The sequence below is a fragment of the Entelurus aequoreus genome, linkage group LG12 (assembly GCF_033978785.1).
Source record: "Entelurus aequoreus isolate RoL-2023_Sb linkage group LG12, RoL_Eaeq_v1.1, whole genome shotgun sequence".
NCBI classification, from domain to species: Eukaryota; Metazoa; Chordata; class Actinopteri; order Syngnathiformes; family Syngnathidae; genus Entelurus; species Entelurus aequoreus.
This window is the reverse complement of record NC_084742.1, coordinates 58,622,656-58,646,924: the sequence shown is the minus strand read 5'-3', so window position 1 is coordinate 58,646,924 and position 24,269 is coordinate 58,622,656. Positions and strand designations below refer to the sequence as shown.

The 24,269-nt window shown below is 40.3% G+C and overlaps 1 protein-coding gene across 6 annotated transcripts in view; it reads left to right on the top strand.

Annotated features, from left to right (window-relative positions):
- Positions 1-24,269, top strand: part of abcc9 (ATP-binding cassette, sub-family C (CFTR/MRP), member 9) — a 105,223-nt gene that overhangs the window by 59,563 nt on the left and 21,391 nt on the right. For all 6 annotated transcript variants that reach the window (XM_062066315.1, XM_062066312.1, XM_062066314.1 and 3 more), the window contains 12 exons: positions 4,525-4,609; positions 4,678-4,758; positions 5,003-5,140; positions 5,209-5,334; positions 7,412-7,511; positions 7,571-7,644; positions 7,717-7,932; positions 8,011-8,162; positions 12,494-12,563; positions 12,643-12,800; positions 12,865-12,957; positions 17,695-17,797. In XM_062066315.1, the coding sequence (XP_061922299.1) occupies positions 4,525-4,609; positions 4,678-4,758; positions 5,003-5,140; positions 5,209-5,334; positions 7,412-7,511; positions 7,571-7,644; positions 7,717-7,932; positions 8,011-8,162; positions 12,494-12,563; positions 12,643-12,800; positions 12,865-12,957; positions 17,695-17,797 (1,396 nt within the window). The remainder of the gene's footprint in view (positions 1-4,524; positions 4,610-4,677; positions 4,759-5,002; positions 5,141-5,208; positions 5,335-7,411; positions 7,512-7,570; positions 7,645-7,716; positions 7,933-8,010; positions 8,163-12,493; positions 12,564-12,642; positions 12,801-12,864; positions 12,958-17,694; positions 17,798-24,269) is intronic.

Genomic DNA, 24,269 nt, shown 5'->3' with positions numbered 1-24,269 from the left:
ATGAAGTGAGAGAGATTCGGACCGAGAAAGCGACAATTTCCCCATTAATTTGAGCGAGGATGAAAGATTTGTGGATGAGTAAAGTGCAAGTGAAGGACTAGTGGGGAGTTGAAGCTATTCAGATAGGGAAGATGCTGTGAGAGCCGGGGGTGACCTGATATTCAGCTGGGAATGACTACAACAGTAAATAAACACAAGACATATATATACTCTATTAGCCACAACACAACCAGGCTTATATTTAATATGCCACAAATTAATCCTGCATAAAAACACCTGCGTGTTTGTTATGCTAGCTCCTAGCTCCTCTGCTAGCTCCTAGCTCCATAGAACACGCCAATACAATTCAAACACCTGATCAACACACACAATCACTCAGCCCAAAAGACCGTTTACCTAACCCAAGGTTCATAAAGCTTATATATTTTTAAAAAGTTACGTACGTGACGCGCACATACGGTCAAGTTATCGAATGTTTAGCAGCCAAGGCTGCATACTCACGGTACCTGATATTCAGCTGGGAATGACTACAACAGTAAATAAACACAAGACATATATATACTCTATTAGCCACAACACAACCAGGCTTATATTTAATATGCCACAAATTAATCCTGCATAATAACACCTGCGTGTTTGTTATGCTAGCTCCTAGCTCCTCTGCTAGCTCCTAGCTCCATAGAACACGCCAATACAATTCAAACACCTGATCAACACACACAATCACTCAGCCCAAAAGACCGTTCACCTAACCCAAGGTTCATAAAGCTTATATATTTTTAAAAAGTTACGTACGTGACGCGCACGTACGGTACGGTACGTGTTATGCTAGCTCCTAGCTCCTCTGCTAGCTCCTAGCTCCATAGAACACGCCAATACAATTCAAACACATGATCAACACACACAATCACTCAGCCCAAAAGACCGTTCACCTAACCCAAGGTTCATAAAGCTTATATATTTTAAAAAAGTTACGTACATACGCAAAAAAAAGCCAAAGCTGCATACTCACAGTAGCACGTCTGCGTCTTTGTCATCCAAATCAAAGTAATCCTGGTAAGAGTCTGTGTTGTCCCAGTTCCCTACAGGCGTCTGTGTATCCAAATCAAAAGTCCTCCTGGTTAGAGTCTCTGTTATCCGAGTTCTTCCATCTTGACTGCATCTTTCGGGAATGTAAACAAAGAAGCGCCGGCTGTGTACTGTTGTGGCTGACTACGTTCGAAAAATACGTCCATTTCGCACCGACAACTTTCTTCTTTGCTTGCTTGGCTTCCTTCTCCATAATGCAATGAACATGATTGAAACAGATTCACGAACACAGATGTCCAGAATACTGTGGAATTATGAAATGAAAACAGAGCTTTTTCGTATCGGCTTCAATGTGGAAGGCATACCCGTGTTCGCCGGGCTACGTCACACGCATACGTCATCCTCAGAGGCGTTTCGAACCGGAAGTTTAGCGGCAAATTTAAAATGTCACTTTATAAGTTAACCCGGCCGTATTGGCATGTGTTATAATGTTAAGATTTCATCATTGATATATAAACTATCAGACTGCGTGGTCGGTAGTAGTGGGTTTCAGTAGGCCTTTAAGAATTGGAAATAGAATTAACGGGACCGTAACAGCCAATAATGTATGAATTTGCCTCTGGATTTCATTATTAATTATATAAATTGTTTTAATTAGACTGTCGATTTTACAGTAAAAACTTTACATTTACAAAATGTACTGTAAAATATATATTTTTAATTTCTTACAAAATTTTACGGTAAATATAAAAACAGTACCACTGTTTTGTTCTTTACGGAGAAAGCTTTTTACAATTTTACTATTAAATATACATTGATTTTTACAACATGATATTGTTCATGGAAAAAGAGTACAAGTTCTTTTTTTATTCTGGCAACTTAGCTGCCAGTTTTTCTACCGTAAAAACAAATGTATAATTTTTCCATTTACAGTAATACGCTGTAAAAAACAAGATTTTACAGTAAAAAAAAAAAAATGGCAGCTCAGTCAACAGAATTTTAACTAAACAAAATGTTAGTTTTTTTTAAATTTACAGTAATATGCTGTAAAGAACACCGTAAAATTTATTGATTGATTTATTTGATAGGTAGTTTGATTTAAAGGTAAGTATTTGTATTTAGACAAAAATATGTTTGGAAAGTATGATAATATACTGTAATAGTTGTTGCAATATTGGATACTATTAAAGTTTAAAATGTATGCAATTTCAAGCTGGACATTTTTTTTTTTTGTCAAAAAAAAAAAAAAAAAGACATTTAGTGAGAAAATATGAAGTACTTTATTGACACATATCATTTCCAGGTGTTTGCGGGCCAGATAAAATGATGTCGCGGGCCAGATCTGGCCCCCGGGGCCTTGAGTTTGACACCTGTGCTCTAATTTCTAATGTATGTGAGCAAACGTAAAAACTCCCTGAGCATTCAGTGCAGCACATGTGAGCAACATCAGACGTGCACACTGTGGCCACACCAAACCTGACATCATAACAGTTTAAGTGTTTTATTTTAATAATCAAATGACCTTTTTTTTCTAATATAAGTGATTTGGCCCACTTAAATGAATATAACAAATACAGTCTTGTTTTTCATGAGCTGTGTGCTGTAGTGTTTTATGCCTGGGTGGGGGTCCAGCTTTGGAAAGTATTTGAACCCCTTTCAGAGATCACATTTAGTCCCGCTTAACATATCTTTTATTAGCATTCCTGTACTCTAGTAACAGCATTACATGATTAATACGACAAATTAACATTCTAAATAAATGACAGTTGAATAAGCAAATCAGTTTGGGGAGTCATAGTGTAACAGTCTGTAATTGACACTTTGTGTGGTGTTATCCGACTTTTTGTGTGGCCCTAATAATAATAATAATAATAGACTTTATTTGCAAAAGCACTTTACATTGAGCAAACAACCTCAAAGTGCTACAGTGTATTAAAAAATAAAAATATAATAAAAATAAAAACTAGAACAGCCTAATAGCTAGAACTAGCACGCATATATCTAAAAAAAAAAAGGCTTTTTTAAAAAAGAAGGGTTTTTAAGCCTTTTTTAAAAGCATCCACAGTCTGTGGTGCCCTCAGGTGGTCAGGGAGAGTGTATTAAAACATAGAAAGATAATACAAATGAATTAAAATAAAAACTAGAACAGCCTAATAGCTACAACTAGCACGCATATATTTAAAAAAAAATGTTTTTTTTAAAAAGAAGGGTTTTTAAGCCTTTTTTAAAAGCATCCAAAGTCTGTGGTGCCATCATGTGGTCAGGGAGAGTGTATTAAAAAATGAAAAGATGATACAAATAAATAAAAATAAAAACTAGAACAGCCTAATAGCTAGAACTAGCACGCATACATCTAAAAAAAAAAGGCTTTTTTAAAAAGAAGGGGTTTTAAGCCTTTTTTTTTTTTTAAAGCATCCACAGTCTGTGGTGCCCTCAGGTGGTCAGGGAGAGTGTATTAAAAAATAAAAAGATGATACAAATAAATAAAAATAAGAACTAGAACAGCCTAATAGCTAGAACTAGCACGCATATATCTAAAAAAAAAAAGAAAAGAAGGGTTTTTAAGCCTTTTTTAAAAGCATCCACAGTCTGTGGTACCCTCAGGTGGTCAGGGAGAGTGTATTAAAAAATAAAAAGATAATACAAATAAATAAAAATAAAAACTAGAACAACCTAATAGCTAGAACTAGCACGCATCTATCTAAAAAAAGGCTTTTTTTAAAAAGAAGGGTTTTTAAGCCTTTTTTAAAAGCATCCACAGTCTCTGGTGCCCTCAGGTGGTCAGGGAGAGTGTATTAAAAAATAAAAAGATAATACAAATAAATAAAAATAAAAACTAGAACAGCCTAATAGCTAGAACTAGCACGCATATATCTAAAAAAAAGGCTTTTTTTTAAAAGAAGGGTTTTTAAGCCTTTTTTAAAAAGCATCCACAGTCTGTGGTGCCCTCAGGTGGTCAGGGAGAGTGTATTAAAAAATAAAAAGATAATAAAAATAAATATAAATAAAAACTATAACAGCCTAATAGCTAGAACTAGCATGCTTATATCTAAAAAAAAAAGGCTTTTTTTTAAAAAGAAGGGTTTTTAAGCCTTTTTTTAAAAGCATCCACAGTCTGTGGTGCCCTCAGGTGGTCAGGGAGAGCGTTCCACAGACTGGGAACGGCGGAGCAGAAAGCCCGGTTTCTCATTGTTCGTAGCTTTGCCCTCTGAGGTTGGAGGAGGTTAGCCTGTCTGGAGCGGAGGATTTGGGGGTGAGCAGTTCTTTGAGGTAGAGGGGGGGCATTTCCATGGAGACACTGGCAAAGTGCGGTGAGTGCGTGCATGCCCATCTCCAGAACTCCATTACCACAAATAGACTGTTGACCTGTGGGGAACCTAACATTACGTTTTTCCTAACATAATGAACAATTGTGATTTCACCTTGGATGAAAATATTAGTGATTATTACTTTGGCCATGATGGCGCAGCCTGATGCATTGGTGTGTGTTGCCAGGTACAAAGCGGTGATCGACGCCTGCTCTCTCCAACTAGACATCGACCTTCTTCCTTTCGGAGACCAGACGGAGATCGGCGAGCGAGTAAGGAGCGTTCTCGGCCCACCCGCATGTTGTTTCCGCTCCTGACCAGCGTTGCGCTTCCTCGCCAGGGCATCAACCTGAGCGGCGGGCAGCGCCAGAGGATCTGCGTGGCTCGGGCGCTCTACCAGAACACCAACATCGTCTTCTTGGTCAGGAGAGAAGTGTTGCTAATGAGGGGAAACTGAATCAATTGAATTAGATTAGTCAGAGGGAGGATGACATGTTTATGTTGCATCGCCCCTGTCGCCGTGGCAACGTCAGCTTCCCTTGCACTGATAGTGATCTCGTAAAGCAAATGTTCGTCACGTCATTTGCTGGGGAAAAGGGCAGCGGCAGACGACCAGACGATGCATTCAGTGACCTTGCGTGATTATTCCTTTCCTTGCATCTCAGGACGACCCCTTCTCCGCACTGGACATCCACCTGAGCGACCACCTGCTGCAGGAAGGCATCCTCAAGTTCCTGCAGGACGACAAACGAACGGTGGTTCTCGTCACGCACAAACTGCAGTACCTCATCCACGCCGACTGGGTGAGACCTCGGGACGTCTACAAACGTGTGTCCGTAGGGCCGTGTTTTGATGACGCGCGCGTGTTCAGATCATAGCCATGAAGGGCGGCTCCGTGCTGAGGGAAGGAACTCTCAAGGACATCCAGACTCACGACGTGGAGCTCTACGACCACTGGAAGACGCTCATGAACCGGCAGGACCAGGAGCTGGAGAAGGTCGGCGTCGCCCCCAACATACTTGCCAACCTTGAGACCTCCGAATTCGGGAGATGGGGGGCGGGGGGCACTGTTGCCCTAATAATAATAATAATAATAATAGATTTTATGTGTAGAAGCACTTTACATTGAGCAGACAACTTCAAAATGTGTATTAACAAATAAAAAGATAATAAAAATGAATAAAATTAAAAACTAGAACAGCCTAATAGCTAGGACTAGCACGCATGTATCTTTTTTTTTTTTTTAAAGAAGGGTTTTTAAGCCTTTTTTTAAAAGCATTCACAGTCTGTGGTGCCCTCAGGTGGTCAGGGAGAGCGTTCCATAGACTGGGAGCCACAGTGGTTTGGTGGTAGCGGATGTTCTACCGAAATGTGTTTGTCATTCTTGTTTGGCGTGGGTTCACAGTGTGGCGCGTATTTGTAACAGTGTTAAAGTTGTTTATACGGTCACCCTCAGTGTGACCTGTATGGCTGTTGACCAAGTATGCAATGCATTCACTTGTGTGTGTGTAAAAGCCGTAGATATTATGTGACTGGGCCGGCACGTCGTTTGTCTGGACAACCTCAAAATGCTACAGTGTATTAGAAAATAAAAAGATAATAAAAATGAATGAAAATAAAAACTAAAACAGCCTAATAGCTAGAACTAGCACGCATATATCTAATAAAAAAAAAAAAGGCTTTTTTTTAAAAAGAAAAGTTTTTAAGCCTTTTTTAAAAGCATCCACAGTCTGTGGTGCCCTCAGGTGGTCAGGGAGAGCGTTCCACAGACTGGGAGCCACAGTGGTTTGGTGGTATATTGTAGCGTCCCGGAAGAGTTAGTGCTGCAAGGGGTTCTGGGTATATTGTTCTGTTGTGTTAATGTTGTGTTACGGTGCGGATGTTCTCCCGAAATGTGTTTGTCATTCTTGTTTGGTGTGGGTTCACAGTGTGGCGCATATTTGTAACAGTGTTAAAGTTGTTTATACGGCCACCCTCAGTGTGACCTGTATGGCTGTTGACCAAGTATGCATTGCATTCACTTGTGTGTGTGTAAAAGTCGCATTTATTATGTGACTGGGCCGGCACGCTGTTTGTATGGAGGAAAAGCGGACGTGACGACAGGTTGTAGAGGACGTTGCCTTTAAGTCACAACCCCAATATTGTTATCTGGGTGAAAATCGGGAGAATGGTGGCCCCGGGAGATTTTCGGGAGGGGCATTGACCTAGCACGCATATATCTAAAAAAAAAAAAAAAAAGGCTTTTTTAAAAAGAAGGGTTTTTAAGCCTTTTTTAAAAGCATCCACAGTCTGTGGTAACCTCAGGTGGTCAGGGAGAGTGTATTAAAACATAAAAAGATAATACAAATAAATACAAATAAAAACTAGAACAGCCTAATAGCTAGAACTAGCACGCATATATCTAAAAAAAAAAAGGCTTTTTTAAAAAGAAGGGTTTTTAAGCCTTTTTTAAAAGCATCCACAGTCTGTGGTGCCCTCAGGTGGTCAGGGAGAGTGTATTAAAAAATAAAAAGATGATACAAATAAATACAAATAAAAACTAGAACAGCCTTATAGCTACAACTAGCACGCATATAGCTAAAAAAAAAAAAGAAGGGTTTTTAAGCCTTTTTTAAAAGCATCCACAGTCTGTGGTGCCCTCAGGTGGTCAGGGAGAGTGTATTAAAAAATAAAAAGATGATACAAATAAATAAAAACTAGAACAGCCTAATAGCTAGAACTAGCACGCATATATCTAAAAAAAGGCTTTTTTAAAAAACATCCACAGTCTGTGGTGCCCTCAGGTGTGAACGGCAGAGCAGAAAGCCCGGTTTCCCATTGTTCGTAGCTTTGTCCTCGGAGGTTGGAGGGGGTTAGCCTGTCCGGAGCAGAGGATTTGGGGGTGAGCAGTTCTTTGAGGTAGAGGGGGGGCATTTCCATGGAGGCACTGGCAAAGTGCGGTGAGTGCGTGCGTGCGGGCATTGAAATTCGAGGGTCTCCCGGGAAAATCGTGAGGGTTGGCAAGTATGCGCCCCAACGAGAGTTACTCCTTCTGGGCTTCTGATCGGACCTCCTGACTTGTGCTCGCCCAGCAGGACATCGAGCAGGACAGCCAAACCACGATGGAGAGGAAGACTCTCCGCAGGGCTTTCTACTCCCGAGAGGCCAAGAACCAAGTGGATGACGAAGATGAAGGTAAAGGTCTAGATCAGGGATTGCTCCGTTTGGATCACTTGATCTCGCTTGCCATCCAGAGGAAGAAGAGGAGGAGGAAGATGACGACAACTTTTCCACGACCACGAGCAGAAGGTCGAAGGTGCCGTGGAAGGTGATGCTGGCGCACGTGAGATGTTCTCGCTCGCCATCCGTTGATGCAAGAACCTCCCCCTCTTCTTCTCAGGTGTGCTGGTGCTACATGTCCTCTGGTGGCTTCTTCATGGTCTTCCTCATGGTGTCCTCCAAGCTCCTCAAGCACTCGGTCATCGTCGCCATCGACTACTGGTTGGCCATCTGGACCTCCAAGTCCAATCAGAGCATAGTGGAAGGACCAGACGGAACGTGCCAAATTCAAGTTCCCAGCCGCAACGCCACGTTCCCCGGCTCCTCGGACTCTGAGGTCCATTATCGCCGACATCTCTGTTTTTAAAACCTCAGACCAGCGCCTCATCTGTACTTAGGCTCTGTGTGTGTGCAGGACCCCATCTACCTGACCGTCTTCATAGTCCTGTGTGCGGCCGGGATCGCCTTGTGCCTCATCACCTCCCTCACTGTGGAGTTCCTGGGTCTGTCAGCGGCCACCAACCTTCACGACAACCTGCTCAACAAGATCATCCACGCTCCTCTCAGGTAGGAGGAACACATCAGAGGAGCCTTCAATGTCAATGTTTATTTATATAGCCCTAAATCACAAGTGTCTCAAAGGGCTGCACAAGCCACAACGAGATCCTCGGGTCAGAGCCCACATAAGGGCAAGGAAAAAGTCACAACCCAGTGGGATGTCAATGTGAAAGACTATGAGAAACCTTGGAGAGGACCGCAGATGTGTGTGACCCCCCCCCCCCCCCCCCCCCCCCCCCTCTAGGGGAGACTGGATGCAATGGACATTGACTGTGTCTAGCATAATATTGTGAAAGTCCAGTCCATAGTGGATCTAACATAATAGTGAGAGTCCAGTCCATAGTGAATCTAACATAATAGTGTGAGAGTCCAGTCCATAGTGAATCTAACATAATAGTGAGAGTCCAGTCCATAGTGGATCTAACATAATAGTGAGAGTCCAGTCCATAGTGGATCTAACATAATAGTGTGAGAGTCCAGTCCATAGTGGATCTAACATAATAGTGAGAGTCCAGTCCATAGTGGATCTAACATAATAGTGTGAGAGTCCAGTCCATAATGGATCCAACATAATAGTGAGAGTCCAGTCCATAGTGGATCTAACATAATAGTGAGAGTCCAGTCCATAGTGGATCTAACATAATAGTGTGAGAGTCCAGTCCATAGTGGATCTAACATAATAGTGAGAGTCCAGTCCATAGTGGATCTAACATAATAGTGAGAGTCCAGTCCATAGTGGATCTAACATAATAGTGTGAGAGTCCAGTCCATAATGGATCTAACATAATAGTGAGAGTCCAGTCCATAGTGGATCTAACATAATAGTGTGAGAGTCCAGTCCATAGTGGATCTAAAATAATAGTGAGAGTCCAGTCGATAGTGGATCTAACATAATAGTGAGAGTCCAGTCCATAGTGGATCTAACATAATAGTGTGACAGTCCAGTCCATAGTGGATCTAACATAATAGTGAGAGTCCAGTCCATAGTGGATCTAACATAATAGTGTGAGAGTTCAGTCCATAGTGGATCTAACATAATAGGGAGAGTCCAGTCCATAGTGGATCTAACATAATAGTGTGAGAGTCCAGTCCATAGTGGATCTAACATAATAGTGTGAGAGTCCAGTCCACAGTGGATCTAACATAATAGTGAGAGTCCAGTCCATAGTGGATCTAACATAATAGTGTGAGAGTCCAGTCCATAGTGGATCTAACATAATAGTGAGAGTCCAGTCCATAGTGGATCTAACATAATAGTGAGAGTCCAGTCCACAGTGGATCTAACATAATAGTGTGAGAGTCCAGTCCATACTGGATCTAACATAATAGTGAGAGTCCAGTCCACAGTGGATCTAACATAATAGTGTGAGAGTCCAGTCCATAGTGGATCTAACATAATAGTGTGAGAGTCCAGTCCATAGTGGATCTAACATAATAGTGTGAGAGTCCAGTCCATAGTGGATCTAACATAATAGTGAGAGTCCAGTCCATAGTGGATCTAACATAATAGTGAGAGTCCAGTCCACAGTGGATCTAGCATAATAGTGTGAGTCCAGTCCATAGTGGATCCAACATAGTAGTGAGAGTCCAGTCCACAGTGGATCTAACATAATAGTGTGAGAGTCCAGTCCATAGTGGATCTAACATAATAGTGAGAGTCCAGTCCATAGTGGATCTAACATAATAGTGTGAGAGTCCAGTCCATAGTGGATCTAACATAACAGTGTGAGAGTCCAGTCCATAGTGGATCTAACATAATAGTGAGAGTCCAGTCCACAGTGGATCTAACATTATAGTGAGAATCCAGTCCATAGTGGATCTAACATAATAGTGAAAATCCAGTCCACAGTGGATCTAACATAATAGTGTGAGAGTCCAGTCCATAGTGGATCTAACATAATAGTGAGAGTCCAGTCCACAGTGGATCTAACATAATAGTGTGAGAGTCCAGTCCATAGTGGATCTAACATAATAGTGTGAGAGTCCAGTCCACAGTGGATCTAACATAATAGTGAGAGTCCAGTCCATAGTGGATCTAACATAATAGTGTGAGATTCCAGTCCATAGTGGATCTAACATAATAGTGAGAGTCCAGTCCATAGTGGATCTAACATAATAGGGAGAGTCCAGTCCATAGTGGATCTAACATAATAGTGTGAGAGTCCAGTCCATAGTGGATCTAACATAATAGTGTGAGAGTCCAGTCCACAGTGGATCTAACATAATAGTGAGAGTCCAGTCCATAGTGGATCTAACATAATAGTGTGAGAGTCCAGTCCATAGTGGATCTAACATAATAGTGAGAGTCCAGTCCATAGTGGATCTAACATAATAGTGAGAGTCCAGTCCACAGTGGATCTAACATAATAGTGTGAGAGTCCAGTCCATACTGGATCTAACATAATAGTGAGAGTCCAGTCCACAGTGGATCTAACATAATAGTGTGAGAGTCCAGTCCATAGTGGATCTAACATAATAGTGTGAGAGTCCAGTCCATAGTGGATCTAACATAATAGTGTGAGAGTCCAGTCCATAGTGGATCTAACATAATAGTGAGAGTCCAGTCCATAGTGGATCTAACATAATAGTGAGAGTCCAGTCCACAGTGGATCTAGCATAATAGTGTGAGTCCAGTCCATAGTGGATCCAACATAGTAGTGAGAGTCCAGTCCACAGTGGATCTAACATAATAGTGTGAGAGTCCAGTCCATAGTGGATCTAACATAATAGTGAGAGTCCAGTCCATAGTGGATCTAACATAATAGTGTGAGAGTCCAGTCCATAGTGGATCTAACATAATAGTGTGAGAGTCCAGTCCATAGTGGATCTAACATAATAGTGAGAGTCCAGTCCACAGTGGATCTAACATTATAGTGAGAATCCAGTCCATAGTGGATCTAACATAATAGTGAAAATCCAGTCCACAGTGGATCTAACATAATAGTGTGAGAGTCCAGTCCATAGTGGATCTAACATAATAGTGAGAGTCCAGTCCACAGTGGATCTAACATAATAGTGTGAGAGTCCAGTCCATAGTGGATCTAACATAATAGTGTGAGAGTCCAGTCCACAGTGGATCTAACATAATAGTGAGAGTCCAGTCCATAGTGGATCTAACATAATAGTGTGAGATTCCAGTCCATAGTGGATCTAACATAATAGTGAGAGTCCAGTCCGTAGTGGATCTAACATAATAGTGTGAGAGTCCAGTCCACAGTGGATCTAACATAGTAGTGTGAGTCCAGTCTATAGTGGATCTAACTTAATAGTGAGAGTCCAGTCCACAGTGGATGTAACATAATAGTGTGAGAGTCCAGTCCATAGTGGATCTAACATAATAGTGAGAGTCCAGTCCATAGTGGATCTAACATAATAGTGTGAGAGTCCAGTTCATAGTGGATCTAACATAATAGTGTGAGAGTCCAGTCCATAGTGGATCTAACATAATAGTGTGAGATTCCAGTCCATAGTGGATCTAACATAATAGTGAGAGTCCAGTCCATAGTGGATCTAACATAATAGTGTGAGTCCAGTCCACAGTGGATCTAACATAATAGTGTGCGTCCAGTCCATAGTGGATCTAACATAATAGTGAGTGTCCAGTCCATTGTGGATCTAACATAATAGTGAGAGTCCAGTCCATAGTGGATCTAACATAATAGTGAGAGTCCAGTCCATAGTGGATCTAACATAATAGTGAGTGTCCAGTCCATAGTGGATCTAGCATAATAGTGAGTGTCCAGCCCATAGTGGATCTAACATAATAGTGAGTGTCCAGTCCATAGTGGATCTAACATAATAGTGAGAGTCCAGTCCATAGTGGATCTAACATAATAGTGAGAGTCCAGTCCATAGTGGGGCCAGCAGGAGACCATCCCGATCGGAGATGGGTCAGCAGTGTTGAAATGTCCCCAACCGATGCACAGGCGAGCGGTCCACCCCGGGTTCCGACTCTGGACAGCCAGCACTTCATCCATGGCCACCGGACTTGTGCCCCACCCCCCCTCCACAAGGGAGAGGGCGGCAGAGCAGAAAAGAAAAGAAACGGCAGATCAACTGGTCTAAAAAGGGGGGTCTATTTAAAGGCTAGAGTATACAAATGAGTTTTAAGATGGGACTTAAATGCTTCTACTGAGGTAGCATCTCTAACTGTTACCTCTAGAACATTCCATAGTACTGGAGCCCCAATAGAAAATGCTCTATAGCCCGCAGACTTTTTTTGGGCCCTGGGAATCACTAATAAGCCGGAGTTCTTTGAACGCAGGTTTCTTGCCGGGACATATGGTACAATACAATCAGCAAGATAGGATAGCCTTGACTAGTAATTCTTCTCTCCTCAGGTTTTTTGATATCACCCCGCTGGGGCAGATCCTCAACAGGTTCTCCGCCGACACCAACATCATCGACCAGGTTTGACGTGCTCCCCGCGTTGTTATATTCAAATCTGAAAAAGAACGAGCAGACGTGAAGGATGCTCCCGGTCCTGCAGCACATCCCCCCGACGCTGGAGTCCTTGACCCGGTCCACCTTGCTGTGTTTGTCTGCCATCGGGGTCATTTCCAGCATCACAGGATACTTCCTCATCGCCCTGGTTCCCCTGGCGGTTGCCTTCTACTTCATTCAGAAGTACTTCCGGGTGGCTTCCAAGTGAGTGCAAAGTTCAGACTTTGGTGTATGTCATGCTCAGTGGATCCTTCTGGTGCACCCACAGAGACCTGCAGGACCTGGACGACTCCACCCAGCTTCCACTGCTCTGTCACTTCTCCGAGACCGCTGAAGGTCTCACCACCATCAGAGCCTTTAGGTAACACTTTTTTTGTCCTAACCAATGAGGGTTTACGCCACAGGTGTCAAACTCAAGGCCCGGGGGCCAGATCTGGCCCGCCACATCAATTAATGTGGCCCGCGAAAGACTGAAAACATACTTGTACTGCATGCAATTGCATATATAATAAACTTTAATATTATCTAATAATGTAAGAAATATTACATTTTATTGCAGACCTGGGCAAAATAGGGCCCGCGGGCCACATGCGGCCCATTAATATTTTCAGTCCGGCCCGCCGGACGTTCTACATTATTTTTTTAGACATTTAACATCAAATCTGTCGTCGTTATTATGATGTGCAGTGCTGTTTTTAAATGACCGTAAGTCTTGAACTATAGAAAGTACAAACCCCGTTTCCATATGAGTTGGGAAATTGTGTTAGATGTAAATATAAACGGAATACAATGATTTGCAAATCCTTTTCAAACCATATTCAGTTGAATATGCTACAAAGAAAACATATTTGATGTTCAAACTGATAAACTTTTTTTTTTTTGCAAATAATCATTAACTTTAGAATTTGATGCCAGCAACATGTGCCAAAGAAGTTGGGAAAGGTGGCAATAAATACTGATAAAGTTGAGGAATGCTCATCAAACACTTATTTGGAACATCCCACAGGTGAACAGGCAAATTGGGAACAGGTGGGTGCCATGATTGGGTATAAAAGTAGATTCCATGAAATGCTCAGTCATTCACAAACAAGGATGGGGCGAGGGTCACCACTTTGTCAACAAATGCCTGAGCAAATTGTTGAACAGTTTAAGAAAAACCATTCTCAACCAGCTATTGCAAGGAATTTAGGGATTTCACCATCTACGCTCCGTAATATCATCAAAGGGTTCAGAGAATCTGGAGAAATCACTGCACGTAAGCAGCTAAGCCTGTGACCTTCCATCCCTCAGGCTGTACTGCATCAGCAAGCGACATCAGTGTGTAAAGGATATCACCACATGGGCTCAGGAACACTTCAGAAAGCCACTGTCAGTAACTACAGTTGGTCGCTACATCTTTAAGTGCAAGTTAAAACTCTCCTATGCAAGGCGAAAACCGTTTATCAACAACACCCAGAAACGCAGTCGGCTTCGCTGGACCTGAGCTCATCTAAGATGGACTGATACAAAGTGGAAAAGTGTTCTGTTTTTGGAAACTTTGGACGTTGTGTCCTCCGGACCAAAGAGGAAAAGAACCATCCGGATTGTTATAGGCGCAAAGTGTAAAAGCCAGCATGTGTGATGGTATGGGGGTGTATTAGTGCCCAAGACATGGGTAACTTACACATCTGTGAAGGCACCATTAATGCTGAAAGGTACATACAGCTTTTGGAGCAACATATGTTGCCATCCAAGCAACGTTATCATGGACGCCCCTGCTTATTTCAGCAAGACAATGCCAAGCCACGTGTTACATCAACGTGGCTTCATAGTAAAAGAGTGCGGGTACTAGACTGGCCTGCCTGTAGTCCAGACCTGTCTCCCATTGAAAATGTGTTTGGCATTATGAAGCCTAAAATAGCACAAGGGAGACCCCCGGACTGTTGAACAACTTAAGCTGTACATCAAGCAAGAATGGGAAATAATTCCACCTGAGAAGCTTCAAAAATGTGTCTCCTCAGTTCCCAAACCTTTACTGAGTGTTGTTAAAAGGAAAGGCCATGTAACACAGTGGTGAACATGCCCTTTCCCAACTACTTTGGCACATGTTGCAGCCATGAAATTCTAAGTTAATTATTTGCAAAAAGTGCATTCAATTGAATATGGGTTGAAAAGGATTTGCAAATCATTGTATTCCGTTTATATTTGCATCTAACACAATTTCCCAACTCATATGGAAACGGGGTTTGTATTTCAATGGTTGAAATCTGCGCTTTTGTGTGTTATAGGAGTTATTACAGTAATCTAGGTCACAGCAGTTCAGAGTGGGCGGGGCTTGTTTACAGAGCAGCCAGTCCCAAATGCGTGTGTCAGGAACAGTTGCGGAAGCAAATGTGTACAACAAATGTCTGCATAAAAGTGATAATATATCATATTGTAGGTGTTTATTGCTCTTTGCATTCATATTTTGCGGTTTGTTACATTGTTGTTGTGATTTGCTTGACTGTAAAAGATACACAACTATGGAGGAGCTGGTCTGAGAAGTAAAATCTGTTCATATGTTGTTAATATTCAGTCTTTTATTGTTCATAGTTAATATTGTAAATCCCACTTTCTTTATTTTCATGTACATTTTGGGTGTCCCATTCAGTAAAAAAAATGTAAAATTCCATTCAGTTTTTTTGAGGTGGTCTGTCATAACTTTTTTAGAACTCTTTGACAGTGTTTTTCAACCACTGTGCCGCGGCACACTAGTGTGCCGTGAGATACAGTCTGGTGTGCCGTGGGAGATTAAGTAATTTCCCCTATTTGGGTTAAAACATTTTTTTACAAACCAGTAATTATAATCCGCAAGTTATGTGCCGTTGTTGAGTGCCTGTGCTGTCTACAACTCGGCAGAGTAACCATGTAATACTCTTCCATATCAGTAGGTGGCAGCAGGTAGATCATTTCTTTGTAGATGTCGGGAACATGGTTTGTCGTGATTATAATATGCGGGAGGCAGGGTGCAGGTAAAAAGGTATCTTAACGCTTAAACCAGAAATAAACAAAAGGCGAGTGCCTCTAAGAAAAGGCATTGAAGCTTAGGGATGGCTATGCAAAATGAAACTTGCTGCAAAGTAAACAAAAACAGAATGCTGGACGACAGCAAAAACTTACAGCGCGTGGAGCAGACGGCGTCCACAAAGTACATCCGAACATGACATGACAATCAACAATGTCCCCACAAAGAAGGATAGCGTCCGCACAATTTAAATAGTATTAATTGCCAAAACAAAGCAGGTGCGGGCAATAGCGTTCAAGGAAGACATACAACTGCTAAAGGAAAACACCAACGGAACAGGAAAAGCCACTGAAATAGGAGCGCAAGACAAGAACTAAAACACGACACACAGGAAAACGTCAAAAATGTGTGACAGGTGGTGACGGTACACCTACTTTCAGACAAGAGTTATAGTGATGCATGCTTGGTTATGCTTTGAATTCATATCCAACAATTGCGAAAACAACTTTTTAGTGTCAATATCGGCTGCTGAGTTTCATTTTTCAATAATTTCTGCTGGTGGTGTGCCTCGGGATTTTTTCAATGAATAAAATGTGCCTTGGCTCAGAAAAGGTTAAAAAACACTGCTCTATGAGACATTGTGACTTTTGGTATTAGTGTTCCTGAAAAAAAGGGAGCCAAACACGCATACTGTACAGCAGATTTTTACAGTATATATCATTTATACACACCCACACATTGGCCCCCCCAGACACATTTTTTTTCTCAATGTGGCCCCTGAGTCAAAATATTTGCCCAGCTCTGCTTTATTTAATAATTTAATTAAATGTGTATGAATTTAGAAAGGTACAATCAATGAATCTGTAATAATAATGGTGTTAATGTTAATAATTTAAAGTTAAATTGGTATACACTTAGGTATGAAGGTAGTTCAAATCTGTAATAATAAAAACTATTAGTTATTATTTGTGTTTCCAAATAATGCAATAAATAATATGTTATCAGAAATTACACTTTTTCAAAATAAAATACATATCTGATTGACTTATAGTTTTAAAGTGAGTTATCCATTTAATTATACACTGTAAATATAATAATAGCTAAAAAAAATAAAATAAAATAAACAGTCTGCTCTGCCGCCAGAATTTTGCCACAAAAAACTGTTTTTCCATGTACATTAATTCACCATTAAACAACAACAACAACCATTTATATGAAAAAATGGCCTCTCAGTTGCCAGAATTTTAACGTTAAAAACACAGTGGCCTTGTGGTTAGCGTGTCCGCCCTGAGATCAGTAGGTCGTGAGTTCAAACCCCATATAAAAATGGGAGCCATTACCTCCCTGCTTGGCACTCAGCATCAAGGGTTGGAATTGGGGGTTCAATCACCAAAAATGATTCCCGAGCGCGGCCACCGCTGCTGCTCACTGCTCCCCTCACCTCCCAGGGGCTGGAACAAGGGGATGGGTCAAATGCAGGGGGTAATTTCACCACACCTAGTGTGTGTGTGACTATCAGTGGTACTTTAACTTTAACTTTATTTATATACATTTGCTGCAAAAAAACACTGTAAATTCTACAGTAAAATGATGCCTGTCTACAGAGAAGGTAAAACAACGACATCATGATCTAATGCATGTGCAAATGTATAATAATATCATATACATTTATATTCATTTATTACTCACTGTTACAAGTGGCCCTTTGAGGGCAGCCATAACTGCCATGTGCCCCCCCCCCCAGTTTGACACCCCTGGTTTACGCCTAAATAGTGACTTATTCAAGCGAGTGGGAGGAGCCTCGCGCACCCCACATGGGTTATTTTTTTAACTGGAGGCTACTTTCCCATCAGAGTTGTGATCCAGCTTTAAACAACTCTCATGCTTTCCTCCCCATCTTCCCCCTGAGGAACTCCTCCACACACACACACACGCACACACACACACACACACACACACACACACTGACGGGAAAGTTCCTGCCTTCATCCTCCAGAGGAGTCTGGTTTGGACAGCAGTAATTCTCTCCTCTTGACCACCATGACGATGATGAACTACTCTATGTGGGAGCGCCGGCGTGTCCCGAATTGAAAAAAAGTCCACGTTTTGTTTCAGACACGAGGCTCGTTTCAAGCAACGCATGCTGGAGCTGACCGACACCAACAACACCGCCTACTTGTTTCTTTCTGCTGCCAACCGCTGGCTGGAGGTCCGCACGGTGAGACACTTCCCCATCATTAAAGGCCACCTTCCTAGGTACACCTGTGCTGGAAAATAGATCATAGGAAAGTTCCATTATCATAATTTTTTGGGACCAGGGTTGCTTTGGAGTTGCACAAAACCAGCCTCAGTAAGAATGTGGCCATGTAGTAGAGGTGTCCCATCCCTTATTGATATCAGTCCCATATCTGCAACAAAACAAAACAGGTATTGGATTATACCAACCTGCTGTCGAGCAGGGATTCTCAAACTGTGGTACACCAAGTAATCACTTAATTACTGTCAGGTTCAAACACTGATGACATCTATTAAACAGACAAGAAGCAAGGAACCATGCAGAGACAGAGTTCAATTTAGCTCATGAGGAGAACGCATGGAGCTGCACACTTAGTCACAGTCTCGCCCTACGCTCTAAGGCAGGGGTCACCAACGCGGCGCCCGCGGGCACCAGGTAGCCCGTAAGGACCAGATGAGTAGCCCGCTGGCCTGTTCTAAAAATAGCTCAAATAGCAGCACTTACCAGAGAGCTGCCTCTATTTTTTAAATTGTATTTATTTACTAGCAAACTGGTCTCACTTTGCCCGACATTTGTAATTCTAAGAGAGACAAAACTCAAATAGAATTTGAAAATCCAAGAAAATATTTTAAAGACTTGGTCTTCACTTGTTTATATAAATTCATTGATTCTTTTACTTTGCTTCTTATAGCTTTCAGAAAGACAATTTTAGAGAAAAAATACAACCTTAAAAATGATTTTAGGATTTTTAAACACATATACCTTTTTACCTTTTAAATTCCTTCCTCTTCTTTCCTGACAATTTAAATCAATGTTCAAGTAAATTTTATTTTTTTTTTACTGTAAAGAATAATAAATACATTCTAATTTAATTGTTCATTTTAGCTTCTGTTTTTTCGACAAAGAATATTTGTGAAATATTTCTTCAAACTTATTATGATTAAAATTCAAACAAAATTATTCTGGCAAATCTAGAAAATCTGTAGAATCAAATTTAAATCTTATTTCAAACTCTTTTGAATTTCTTTTAAAATTTTTGTTCTGGCAAATCTAGAAGAAATAATGATTTGTCTTTGTTAGAAATATAGCTTGGTCCAATTTGTTATATATTCTAACAAAGTGCAGATTGGTTTTTAACCTATTTAAAACATGTCATCAAAATTCTAATATTAATCTTAATCAGGAAAAATTAATAATATTTCATAAATTATTTTTTAAATTTTTTCAAAAAGATTCAAATTAGCTAGTTTTTCTCTTTTTTTTGGTTGAATTTTGAATTTTAAAGAGTCGAAATTGAAGATAAACTATGTTTCAAAATTTAATTGTAATTTTTTTCGTGTTTTCTCTTTTAAACCGTTCAATTAAGTGTAAATATCATTAATTGTTAATAATAACATAGAGTTAAAGGTAAATTGAGCAAATTGGCTATTTCTGGCAATTTATTGAAGTGTGTATCAAACTGGTAGCCCTTCGCATTAATCAGTACCCAAGAAGTAGCTCTTGGTTTCAAAAAGGTTGGTGACTCCTGCTCTAAGGCATACTTGCCAACCTTGAGACCTCCAATATCGGGAGGTGGGGGGGGGGGGGGAGGTGGGGGGGGGGGGGGCGTGGTCGGGCGTGGCTAAGGGCGTGGTTAAGAGGAGAGTATATTTACAGCTAGAATTCACCAAATCAAGTATTTCATATATATATAATATATATATATATGTATGAAATACTTGACTTTCAGTGAATTCTAGCTATATATATTTTTTATTTTTTTATTTTTTATTTTATTATACATATAAATAAAAGACATACTTGAATTTCAGTGTTCTGCAGGCTATCCAGTAGGTGGCAGTATTGTCCTGTTTAAGAGTGTAACAACATTGCTGTTTACGGCAGACGAACTGCTTTACGGTAGACTAAACGTGACTGCTGTTGTTGTGTGTTGTTACCGCGCTGGGAGGACGTTAATGAAACTGCCTAACAATAAACCCACATAAGAAACCAAGAACTCTCTCTCCTTGTTGTGCACTCTACTCTCTAAAAGCCGTAGATGTTATGACGTCATTGGGCAGGCAAGCTGCTGGGAAAGCGGACGTGAGAACGGCTGTCCCCACTCAGGTCCGCATTGAGCTGGAGGGGGCGTGGCCTCCAGCTCCGGCTGAATACCGGGAGTTTGTCGGGAGAAAATCTCTGCCGGGAGGTTGTCGAGAGAGGCGCTGAATACCGGGATTCTCCCGCTAAAAACGGGAGGGTTGGCAAGTATGCTCTAAGGTACAGCTTCCGCGTCCCTCTATTTATTCAGGAGTTCCACAGTCAACATCACTGAGGCCGCCTCTAAAAGGAGTGGTCACATATATCATGCAAAGCAGGTCCAGTACGCACAATACGTGACGGAATGTGCTGGGGCCTTGTGATTGCCTTGTTTCTGTTTCGTCTGCGTGCGGTCATCTTATCTTCGTTGAAGTCCTTGGCTGTTAGCGGGCTAAAACAAAGATAACATCTGCGGCTGAGGCCACGCCTCAGACAAGAAGTTTTGTCCTTACACAGATAGAAAAAATGCAGCTTAAGCACAATATCTAATAACTATAGCAACAGACTTTAAGCATACTAAAGTTGTGTGATAATATATATACATGATTATTCTAAGAATTACTTATCAAACACAGTGTTACTGTTCAAATGTTACAGTGGCCAATTCATTACATATACAGTACAGGCCAATTTTTGACCACTCCTCTTGACAAAAATTGGTGCAGTTCAGCTAAATGTGTTGCTTTTCTGACATGGACTTGTTTCTTCAGCATTGTCCACACCTTTAAGTCAGGACTTTGGGAAGGCCATTCTAAAACCTTCATTCCAACCTTGATTTAGCCATTCATTTACCACTTTTGACGTGTGTTTTGTTGGAACACCCAACTGCGCCCAAGACCCAACCTCCGGGCTGATGATTTCAGGTTGTCCTGAACAATTTGGAGCTAATCCTCCTTTTTCATTGTCCCATTTACTCTCTGTAAAGCACCAGTTCCATTGGCAGTAAAACAGGCCCAGAGCATAATACTACCACCACCATGCTTGACGGTAGGGATGATGTTCCTGGGATTAAAGCCCTCACATTTTCCCCTCCAAACATATTGCTGGGTATTGTGTCCATTTTAGTTTCATCTGACCACAGAACTTTCCTCCAGAAGGTCTTATCTTTGTCAGATGAAACTAAAATGGAGCTGTTTGGCCACAATACCCAGCAATATGTTTGGAGGAGAAAATGTGAGGGCTTTAATCCCAGGAACACAATACCCACCGTCAAGCATGGTGGTGGTAGTATTATGCTGGGGGCCTTTTTTGCTGCCAATGGAACTGGTGCTTTAAATGGGACAATGAAAAAGGAGGATGTGGAGGTCTCGGTCCTCCGGGTTCCTTGGACCACCAATGACGGACATGACAGCCTCGTTCATCTTTCTTACCAATGATTTATTTTGCAATAAATGTTCTTTTCAGTCCTTTCTGTCCGTCTCGCTCTCACTCTCGTTAGTTTTTCTGTTCCACCATCAACAACAACTCTCCCCTCTCCTTCCCGACTGCTGCCTTTTAACAGAGCGACAGGTGATCAGACAAACACTCTCAGTTGGGTCATCTTCGCACCTGTTGCTGATCTCCAAGCCGGTCCTGGCACACCCCGCTTCACTGCAGGTCCGCAGGCCACGCCCCCCCCACAGAGGATTACTTCCAAATTTTTCAGGACAAGCTAAAATCATCAGCCCGGAGGTTGGGTCTTGGGCGCAGTTGGGTGTTCCAATAGGACAATGACCCCAAACACATGTCAAAAGTGGTAAAGGAATGGCTAAATCAGGCTAGAATGAAGGTTTTAGAATGGCCTTCCCAAAGTCCTGACTTAGCAATGCTGAAGAAACAAGTCCATGTCAGAAAAGCAACACATTTAGCTGAACTGCACCAATTTTGTGGTCAAAAATTCAAGCAGAAGCTTGTGGATGGCTACCAAAAGCGCCTTATTGCAGGTAAACTTGCCAAGGGACATGTAAGCAAATATCAACATTGCTGTTTGTATACTTTTGACCCAGCACATTTGCTCACATTTTCAGTAGACCCATAATAAATTCATAAAAGAAGCAAACTTCATGAATGTTTTTTGTGACCAACAAGTATGTGCTCCAATCACTACATCACAAAAAAATAAGAGTTGTAGAAATGATTGGAAACTCAAGACAGCCATGACATTATGTAAAGTGTATGTAAACTTTTGACCACGACTGTATATATATATATGTATATATACTTTTGACCACAACTGTATATATGTATGTATATATATATATATATATATGGTATGTATATATATATATGTGTTAGGGCTCTGAATCTTTGGGTGTCCCACGATTCGATTCAAAATCGATTCTTGGGGTCACGATTCCATTCAAAATCGATTTTTTTTTTCAATTCAACACGATTCTCGATTCAAAAACGATTTTTTTTATTTTTTTTTATTTATTTTTTTTTAATGAAAACAATACACAACAATACCATAATAATGCAATACAATTTCAAAACCAAACCCGACTTAGCAACATTCAGAATAGCAATAAACAGGGCAATTGAGAGCAATTGAGGACACACAAACATGACATGGAACAATCTAAAAGTAGTGAGACAAAAATGAATATTATCAACAACAGAATCAATATTAGTAACAATTTCAACATAGCAGTGATTAAAAATCCCTCATTGATATTAGCATTACAAAGATTAATAAACATTTTAAAAAAGAACAATAGTGTCACAGTGGCTTACACTTGTATCACATCTCATAAACTTGACAACACTGTGTCCAATATTTTCCACAATGATATAATAAGTCATATTTTGGTTCATTTAATAGTTAACACAAATTTAAATAATGGGTCCCATATTCCAATATATGACTCATTATTATCTAAGCTAAATACACTTTTTTCTACTGATATCATCTCCATAGCTTGTGTGTACCAGTCAGTATGAGTTGGACTATATATCCATTTTTTTAATATTACCCTTTTTTTTATTATGCATATTGAAAGAAATGCATTTTTACTCTTTGATGACACGTTACTACATTGATGGAGATCCTCAAGAATACAAGTTTGCAGTGTCATTGGGATATTTATATTAAGGACTGTGATTGCTTCTTTTGTTGTTTTCAACCATAACTCTTTTATTCTCTGACATTCCCACAATAAATGAACAAGAGTTGCCTCGGCTGCCCGACACTTCATACATAACTTGCTATCTACTACACCAATTTTAAACAGCTGAGAAGATGTAAAATACAATCTATTCAATATCTTAAATTGAGTCAGCTTATCTTTAATGCTTCTAAGGCTTATGAGATGCGATGCAAGTGTAAGCCACTGTGACACTATTGTTCTTTTTTTTTTTTTTATAAATGTCTAATGATAATGTCAATGAGGGATTTTTAATCACTGCTATGTTGAAATTGTAACTAATATTGATACTGTTGTTGATAATATTCATTTTTGTCTCACTACTTTTGGTTTGTTCTGTGTCGTGTTTGTGTCTCCTCTCAATTGCTCTGTTTATTGCAGTTCTGAGTGTTGCTGGGTCGGGTTTCTTTTGGAATTGGATTGCATTGTTATGGTATTGCTGTGTATTGTTTTGTTGGGTTGATTAATTAAAAAAAAAAAATGTTATAAATAATTTTAAAAAAATAAAAAAATCGATTTTTTTAAAAATGAGAATCGATTCTGAATCGCACAACGTGAGAATCACGATTCGAATTCGAATCGATTTTTTCCCACACCCCTTATATATATATATATATATATATATATATATATATATATATATATATATATATATGTATATATATATATATATATATATATGTATATATATATATATATGTATATATATATATATGTATATATATATATATATATATATATGTATATATATATATATATATGTATATATATATATATATATATATATATATATATATATATATGTATATACACTACCGTTCAAAAGTTTGGGGTCACCCAAACAATTTTGTGGAATAGCCTTCATTTCTAAGAACAAGAATAGACTGTCGAGTTTCAGATGAAAGTTCTCTTTTTCTGGCCATTTTGAGCGTTTAATTGACCCCACAAATGTGATGCTCCAGAAACTCAATCTGCTCAAAGGAAGGTCAGTTTTGTAGCTTCTGTAACGAGCTAAACTGTTTTCAGATGTGTGAACATGAATGCACAAGGGTTTTCTAATCATCAATTAGCCTTCTGAGCCAATGAGCAAACACATTGTACCATTAGAACACTGGAGTGATAGTTGCTGGAAATGGGCCTCTATACACTTATGTAGATATTGCACCAAAAACCAGACATTTGCAGCTAGAATAGTCATTTACCACATTAGCAATGTATAGAGTGTATTTCTTTAAAGTTAAGACTAGTTTAAA